This window comes from Habropoda laboriosa, unplaced genomic scaffold (assembly GCF_001263275.1).
Source record: "Habropoda laboriosa isolate 0110345459 unplaced genomic scaffold, ASM126327v1 scaffold1063, whole genome shotgun sequence".
In the NCBI taxonomy this organism is placed as follows: Eukaryota; Metazoa; Arthropoda; class Insecta; order Hymenoptera; family Apidae; genus Habropoda; species Habropoda laboriosa.
Window position 1 is genome coordinate 111,242 of NW_017101167.1, and position 9,484 is coordinate 120,725.

A 9,484-nucleotide genomic window follows, 5' to 3' on the forward strand; every position below is an offset into this window, starting at 1 on the left:
TCAAAAAAATAATTCAAAGAGAAAAATTAATAATTATAGTGATTCGTATAAATTTTTGTATTCTTGTGCAATTCACAATGTTTCTTCATTAATCCCATAATCCAAAAATGAATTTTCCACAAAGTATCTTTACATTTTCTACTAAAAAATAGTATGACTAACATCTCACATTTCATACGTGCATTACGCATATTTTTTAACACATTTCACGATATTCTTCAATAACAATTTCAATTAATTTTCAATTACTTCAATCTCCACCCAATTTCTTCATTTTCATCCCAAATTGATCCTACGATCGAATGAAATCATACGTTCAAAATCACGATTATTGACAATTGAAACGCTGAAAAGTGTGAATCTTTTATCTATCGTCAGAAAATTCCTATCTATACACGAGAATAATCGATAAAAGCAATCCGTTTGGAGCAAAAGTCACCCAATCGCGTGGTTAGTGAAATTCGAAAAGTTCGCTAAACTTGGAAGATCGCGTAACTTCCGTCGCTTCACTTTTATGCCAAAAACAATTTAACCCCGTTCACGGGCGTCGTTTAAGTACAGACAATATGGCAGCTTGATATCGATTGTCAATAATCAAGAGTTCAACAACAATGTAAAGTAGCGTTTCGTCACATTTAGTAGCGCTCGGTATGTTCAACGACAAGGGTGTTTCAGCAACGAAATTCCATGAACGCCATACTCGGATTCTTGTACGTACAAACGTTCATAATTTACCCCCTTCGATTCTACGAGGTAGCTGATAAAATAAGTGCAAATCGTATTCCGAATGTTGAATGTAATTTAAAGAACGTCAAATGACAACATTCGTTTCTGTGCAATAATATAAATCGGTGAATTATTATTTTCACAATTACAGACATAAACCATTTCCTCTTGTTCTTTAATAATTTCAGTAGTGCCATTTATGCCATTATTATGACAAAAATTACCAAATTTGAAATGTTCAATTGCCATTCTATTTGAACCACTTTGCTTCATAGTAGTTGCAATTTAAAGAAATTCTTTTCTTTGCAATAATATAAATCAGTGAATTCTTATTTTCACAATTATGGATATAAACAATTTCCTCTTGTTCTTTAATAATTTCAGTAGTGCCATTTATGCCGTTATTGTAACAGATATTATGAAATTTTGCTTCCCACTTTGAACCACTTTGCTTCATAATAATTGCAATCTAAAGAATCTCAAACAAACAAAATTCTTTTCTTCACAATCATACAAATCAGTGAATTTGTACTTTCTAATTCTAATAGTGCCATTTATGTTATTATAACGTTCACCTATTACTAAATTTGAATTGTTCAATTACTGTTCAATTTGAACCATTTTTACATCATAACACGTTAAATTATAAACGAAAACAAAACAGGTGTCATTTGCTGCGAGTTATGTATCGATTATTGCCAACATAATTATGCTATTCCCATCGCGATAGACATATAAAACAAGTATAACTTTTCTTTACGTAAGCAACTTTGAAATACGTCGAAATTTACCATATAAAAGTAATGAAATTATTTGACATTAAGTGCACCGGAGGAAAAAGGTCGAAAGAATAATGCGTCTCTTTCCGGAACATAATTTGGAGGTCTAAATCAATTCCATTACTTTTCACTCGTCCGCGACACGCGAGCACCTTAACAAGGATAATAACAACAGCATTCTCCTTATTATTTTTCAAGTAGAGTCCACAGCTAACGACGTCATCCACAATGACGTTATTTTCCCTGTCACGAAAGCTTCCTTCCGAGAGAACTTTTCTTACCTAAATAGTACGTGAACAGTTTAATTGTACAATAATTAAGAAATAGTAAAAGTAACTATATCTCCATTGGTCGATCGTTGCGTTCGTTAAAACGCTAATTATCGTCGATCGAAGTTGATGAATTTTCGATTACGATTTTTGAAGTTAGTCGAACTTTATAGTATGCAATTTCAGAGACGTTGAAACGTTTTTTCATATCACCTAACCTTTCGGTAGCAGTGATGCTTTTTCAGCCGATTTAACATACAAGATCGATAGAATCTGAAAATTATTAAGAATTCAGGGCCATTCGTTTCGGAGGCACTCAAAGATACAAATATGCTGATGAATCACATTCAATTGCCACAATATGGTCAACGATTTAAGATTCGCAAATTATCGACAGCGCGTGCCGCTTTGGTAAGCTGCTGATATACTATTACATAATACAGTAGACTCCTGAGTCACACGAGCCATATACTATAGGTTATAGAAGGGAAGATACAAGTGTAGGATTGCCATCTTATTTTTTAACCTAGGGAGTTTCAGAATAGGTATAAATGAAAAAGTCAAGGAAACAGCTTTGGGGAGTTTCGTGTGAAATGTGCTGCGTAAGCGTAAATATTGCGAACCTACGAAAACTTTTGATTCTGTTAGTTTTTCTAAGTTAAGACAAATTCGAACAAGTGGAAATTTGGGTAGTAACGCGAGACGGTGATACTTTTGAGAGGAATAAATTATGATACTGCGTTAAAGTGTTAATAAAAAAGTCTTAATGACATACAAGTGTCGACTATAACAATGCGTTCACGATTTATTTAATTTTACAATGATCAATTTAGTTGACAGATCACCCCTGAGGACTGAAAATGATACCTAAGTTTGGCTTTCTTTTTTTGAGAAAATAATTCACTCAATAGAAAACTTTTCATAAGAGCATTATTATGTTGCCCTTGGAGAATGTCAAAATATTTTTTTCATTTAATTTCTTTACAAAATGGCGATGCTACAGTCGCATCGCAGAATATCTGTTTTCGACTACTTTTGGGTCAAAACTTAGAAGAAAATATAAAAAATTCTCATCATCTGCATGCCAATTACTGAAAAAGTACGTAGGATTTTGAAAAAATATGAGTTTCATAGAAATGGTGAACGTATGAAGAAGGAATTTCATTTTTCCCCTAAAATTTTAATATAAAAGTGTTATTTTCAGAAACGATTTTCAGAAATATTACAGAAATCCTACCCACTTCTTTAGATTAAACAACAGAGAGTATTTCGTGAAAATTTCAAGCGAGTCGGAAGAAAATTGTAGAAATTACCAACAATTTTAAACGATTTTAAAGTTGTCATTCTGAGAAAAACGCGCTTAAAGCTTCCATTACTGATTAACTGCACGATGGCGCGCTCCATTAAATCGGCTCTAATAGCATAAAACCATTGAAACTTTTCCTTGAAACACCTACAAACTATCAATTTAAGCAAACTAAAAAAAAATTCGATTTCTTCAAACCTCAGGGGTGATTTAACCCCTTAACCCTTTCATTGCTATTGGCGCCAATTTTGAAAATTTGCTCGCACTGTTACTGTTGCAGCCGTTTGGTCCACTTCCACCTTAATTTAATACTTAATTTTATCCTTTACGCATCTTTCCAATTAATTTAATAAACTGAATTTTAAAACGACACTGTCGCAAAAGCAACCTGCCGTAACCTGAAATCTGCCGCAGCAAAAGGGTTAAGAACGCTAATTTTTAAGTCCCTGGTACACGTTCAAAGCCACGATCTCTAGTACAAAGTAGCATGAGCAACTTTTCGATAGCATAAGGGTCGGGACACACGAAATTTCCGCACAAACTGGTTGCTGCAACTCGACAGCAAGGGCGCTTGCGCCACGTTCAGATTCAAATAAAGCGAGAAGCACAGGGGAGCTTGACCCTTGGTCATCGTCGAGAAAACAGTCTAACCCGCAACCTTCACAGTGATAGGCATGCTCTTTACGCAGCAGTTCACATCTCTACCATGCCTTGCCAAGTATAAAAAGTGGGTACGAGCCCAAATTTCGTTAAAAAAGCTGTGGTTTCAATCGCTCGTCCTTGGAGTACCGCATTTTTTAAACAAGCCATCATTTCACACTGTATCGCGACCACTTTTGCTTCTCCAAATTTCATTTCGTGTACAATTTGAAACACTTTCTTCTCTCATTTAATCGCTTCGAAACAAGTGAGAACACAAACATATTGTCATACTTTGTTTTTTTTTTTTTTTTTAATTTTGTCAAACACTGCTCACTAGTAAAAGCACGAGTGTTCAATTCTTACTCTGTCGAGCAGTTTCTCTTCGCTTTATCTCAGACACTGATAAGATTCTTCTTAATATTTATTAACAAAGTAACGCAAAATGCAATGCAAAAGTGCGATTCGTAATTCGATTGAAGTCGATGAAATTCCGAACTCCGTCTATCAAATTCGAAGTTTTACATCGAACTCGACTCAGAGTGAAGTTTATCATTCTTGCCTAACACCATTTCTCTTTTTTCCTACAGTTACTTTCAGTTTTACCGCATTTGAACGGATGCGATGTTACTTTCGAGCGATAGTGTGTATGTTTCTGTGCTATGTTCTCCGGTCGAAAAGTGGTATTATTATTATTATTGCACTGTCAATCGAATAAATGACTCGAGGAATGCGTTCCATGAATCGCAATTGTCATTACACTTCAATGGGAACACGCGTGCTTTCGCGTGTCACATTGTACGAAGATAACATCCGTATCAGCCTCATAACTGTGTCGCATACTTCAAATATAGGGCTGTCGGTTTACCTCGGTAAAAACATCGATGTTCCAACGACTTTTGCTATTTCGTAATTATTAGGTCATTTCATGAGTTCGTGTTATTTTTATAATGTAGATCAATATTTCTAGCGAATTTTTTAAATTTGATAGAAGAAAAAGTAAGCACATTCTCGTTCTACTTCTGGTTTTTTTTTTCTTTTTTTGGTAAGACTATTATGTTGTTGCTATAGAATTTCCTTGGATTTTCGTTAAAATATCTTTCGCTTTCGGCACGAACTTATGGGATGACCTAATCTCTTGCCGACGATCGTGCTAAATTACTAGAGGTGTTTTCGAAACAAAAATGGTTTCGTTATTAGTGTCTACATTTCTACAAATTTTCAAATTTTCTGGCATTTTCCAGTTGCCGAACTTCCCTTGTTAGTAACTAAAATGAACCCTAATGCAGCAATCTTTAACCTTTTTTATCTCACGAAACTAATTATTCAAATTCTACGGCACACCAAACAGTACATTGCATTTTTCGCCGATCTGACAGAAAAGTGTACATTTTTGATTGATTTACAAAGAAAATAATATTCTCTTCCGTTACTTTCTTAATATAATATAATCTATAGATCTCTCCCTGCACATCAGTTGAAGATCAGTGCTCCACTGAAAAATTAAAAAAAAAACAACTATTATCAACCCTCCCTAGGCAAACTGTATCGTTCATGCCCAAGTCTAATTTGTTCACCGTTCCAAGCTTTCAAAAAATCTGAAAAAATTCTGGGGTACTCGCCAAAGTCTCTACTACATTACAATTGTTCCTTAAGTCAAATGTTTAAAACTGTATTTAACAAAAGTGAAAATTCATTTGGAAGAAATTTCACTTGAGTCGTCAAAGATCCAGATTGCCCACGGAATACTACCAATACTATCACCATTTAATTATAGCGCGGTATCGCGTTGCGTTACATTTCATAACTAATCCTACGAAGTGATAACAATTTTTCAGAAAGTTCTCTTTTCCGCAGGTCACGCGCGCCGAGCAAGGCGATGGAACGATACGAACGACTGGCGCGACTAGGGGAGGGTAGCTACGGTGTCGTCTTCCAGTGTAGAGATCGGCAAACTGGAAAATTGGTAGCTGTAAAAAAGTTCCAGCAGACCGAGGATGATCCTCTCATACGGAAAATCGCGCTGCGTGAAATACGGCTTCTTAAGGTCAGTGTTTATGTCCGTAGAAATGTAAATGCGTGTGCAGAAATCAGAACCTAACTGAGCCTTAAAAAGAAAACGTGCACTTAGCACCGCCGAATATTTACTCCTTCTAAAACGTATTGTTTCATCGTAGTGTATTGCAGATGTGACATAATAGAACAAGTGAATTCGAAATTTGTATATTATCACGGTCAAAGCTACTGTTGGCGTTCAAAAATGGTAGATAGTAGAAAATGTGGATCTGGGATAATGAAGTAGCATAACTCAGGAAATATCAATTTTGATTTTTCTACGTATATAGATTCCATAGATACACTGTTCTTATCGTGCAAAATGATAAGCAGATCAGATTATACGATCAGTATTCAACTATTAGTCAAATGCAAATTATAAATTGCTTTTGCAAAATTTACATTTTTTGAGTTACGTCTCTGTTAATGTCAAGCAACGCTATTTGCAACCCGTGGGCGGGCAAAAGAGTATAATTTTGGTCAAACAGGATAAGTATGCTAATATATTCTACGTTGCTGACATTTGCTTATGGTTCTAATAGTACAGGTCAGTTTCACTTCTTTTACCTGAGATTCTAATAGGATATGTCAAACATACAGTACATTATAAGTGCTTCTCTCTTTTGCCCGCCCACCAAAGATATGGTCTAACAAAAATTCCACTCTGATAACAATACTAATGTGAAACTAAAAAATCTTCAACTTTCTCTATTGATAAATTTCCAAAAGAAAACCACGACAAAACGCTTGTCAGACTGTTCAGAAAGCAAGCTTCCTATCTTCAGTTCGTCGCACAGAAATAATATATACAGTGTAACAAAAGTTCGACTCTGATAACAATACTAAACGTGAAACAGAAGAATCTTGAACTTTCTGAACCGATAGATTTACAAAGAGAAACCGCGACAAAACGCTTATCAGACTATTTAGAAAGCAAGCTTTCTGTCTTCAGTTCCTTCTTCCCTTTCCATCGCAGTTCTAATTCTCCGCGTACATACTTCCGGATGAATGACCCCATATAGCCTGAAAATGCTAAAGCTCACGTTGGCTACTCCTGGACTGAAGAAAATCTCCTTCGAAGAATTTCAACGATATATCAGAACTATCTTAACTGATTTTCCATCCGGTTAATTGTAATTAACATTTCTTGAAGATTTTCCGGGTGAAATTCGTCTGTTTGCCGGAAAGAAAAATTCATAATTTTCTACAACAGTGTAGCTGCATAAATCCACCGCTGGCTACAAGAAGTGGCCAACGGTCAATACCGCGGCGGTCAATATCTTAGCGTGTTCTGCCCTCAGCGACCTAGCCTTATCGAAATAATCGGAAGGTTCCCTCCTAAGCATATGCGCATTCAAACGAGCCTCTACTCTGCTTTGACATTTCGCTTCAAGGATATTTTCCTTCGTGTGCACAATAAATCCAGAGCGTGATGTTAATGATTTCCTTTCGCAGCGGTGTCTAATCGCGAAACTTCACTGCAAACGGGGCGAATTAGAGAAGATTTTCCGCTCGAGTATTTTATTTGCATTCAGGTCGCAGAATTTTTACACTTCCATTTTTAGACTGTTAACACTTTCTTCCTTTTTTTTTTTTTTTTTTGCCACCCCGGTTGCAGCTTGGAGGATACGGTTTACCTTTACGCGAACAAAATGGCGTAAAAAAGAAAATTTTTATACGTAATTTAAATGGTTTCAAAGGGCGAATAAGATGGAAGAAAAATTTTGTCGACGGAAGAAATAGCGAAAAATAAAAGGAAGTTTCACATTTGATTTAAAATTTTAGTCCAAGGTCACTTTAAGGTTATAGGTTCGTGTTTTAAGGAAAAAACATATGTGACCTTGAAAAGAAAAGAAAATAGAAAAAATGGCATTTGTAACAAAAATTTTCTGCTATCTTACATGGTCCCTTTGGAATAATTTAAATTACGAAGATTATTCGGTGGCCTGTTTTACCTGGCCCACCCTGTATATTGCACCAGAACTAAAATAAGCTGTTGGTTCTGCTATTATTATATATTTCAATGCCTCTGTAAATATAAAAGGTATTGTTTCAATCACGATAAGATGTATGATTTACAGAATCTTAAGCATCCGAATCTGGTCAATCTTCTGGAAGTTTTTAGACGGAAACGAAAGTTACACCTGGTTTTCGAATACTGCGAGTACACGCTGTTAAACGAAATGGAAAGATATCCAAGCGGCTGTCCGGAAATCACCACGAAACAACTTACGTGGCAAATTCTACAGGGTGTTGCGTATTGCCATCGTCTAGGTTGTGTTCACAGGGACGTAAAACCGGAGAACATTCTAATTACAGGTGATGGCGTGGTGAAATTGTGCGATTTCGGATTCGCGCGAATGCTCAGCCCTGGTGAAAATTACACTGAATATGTCGCAACCAGGTGGTACAGAGCGCCTGAATTACTGGTAATGTTCTTATAAAATATATACCTTAATCATTACGAACAATCCACATGAACGCGAGAAACGCGAAGTATTCTCAACGGAGATTAAAATTGCTTAAATAAAAAAAAAATAAGAAAACAAAGTGAGAAATTATGTGACCGTACAGTTCTAAATCAATTAATACAAAGTAACATCGGTGGAAATATTAACATTAACACGTTAACTACATTTTTAATGTAATTTCTAAAATTAATAAATATTATTGATTAACTTACTTCTAACATAACCTAATTGTTTTCATTTACGTTTCTTGTATATCTTCTTCACATTTCTAGATTATAACTTCAATTATAGAAATTTAATTTTCTTTAATTACAATAGTGAAACACAATAGCAGTACACTAAAGAAATAATATTTAATGTTCTTCAACAGGTCGGTGATACTCAATATGGCACACCAGTCGATGTATGGGCGATTGGTTGTGTATTCGCAGAACTAATACGCGGAGAAGCATTGTGGCCAGGAAAATCGGATGTGGATCAATTGTACTTAATTCGAAGAACTATAGGCGACTTATTACAAAGGCACCTGGCTATTTTTCAACAAAACGAATTTTTTGCTGGTATTACTTTACCAACACCACAAACCCTCACTCCCCTTGAAACTGCTTTACCTAATAGAGGCAACACTGCTCTGCAGGTAAGTTTTTGTATCAGTGGTTCCATTTTTTTTTTAACATAAAAATTAGATGAGATAATTCCAGACGACATTAACGTCTTTCATTTGATTTCATTTATTTGATGTAACAGTTCGACTTTCTCAAAAAATGTTTGGACAAAGATCCTGATGAAAGATGGTCATGTGAACAACTTCTACGGCACTCCTATTTTGAGAACTTTCACTTCAAAATGCCAGAGGCTGAGATGGAAGAATTCGAAAAGCTTAAAAAATATCGAGATCGATCACGAGTATGTATCTACTACAATTATATGATGACAAAAAATCGATGACTAATAGATAGAATAAGTTAAAAAATATAAAATTATAAAATTCTAACATGTTACATTCCAGAATAGTAACTACAGTCAAATGGTATTACCTCAACTTCCTAAAGCTGGTGCTTCAGTACATAGTCAAAACGAAAGTCGGCCGAAAAGCTCCTCCATGCATCATCAGCAGGATTTTGATCACCTGCCTATTATTAAAGGCTGTAATTAAGCTCCTCTGTGATTGTAATATACATATACATCTATACATATTTATTTAATTATTTATTTGTTTATTTATTTAAAATTTGTATA

At 35.2% G+C, this 9,484-nt stretch overlaps 1 protein-coding gene across 1 annotated transcript in view; it reads left to right on the forward strand.

Moving 5' to 3' along the window:
* The window catches only part of LOC108578051 (cyclin-dependent kinase-like 1), a 10,490-nt gene extending 1,089 nt beyond the window's left edge, over window positions 1-9,401 (forward strand). The window contains exons 2-6 of the mRNA XM_017941306.1: window positions 5,577-5,766; window positions 7,856-8,203; window positions 8,616-8,882; window positions 8,993-9,151; window positions 9,255-9,401. Coding sequence (XP_017796795.1) covers window positions 5,577-5,766; window positions 7,856-8,203; window positions 8,616-8,882; window positions 8,993-9,151; window positions 9,255-9,401 — 1,111 coding nt within the window. The remainder of the gene's footprint in view (window positions 1-5,576; window positions 5,767-7,855; window positions 8,204-8,615; window positions 8,883-8,992; window positions 9,152-9,254) is intronic.
* The last annotated feature ends 83 nt before the right edge of the window (window positions 9,402-9,484 follow it).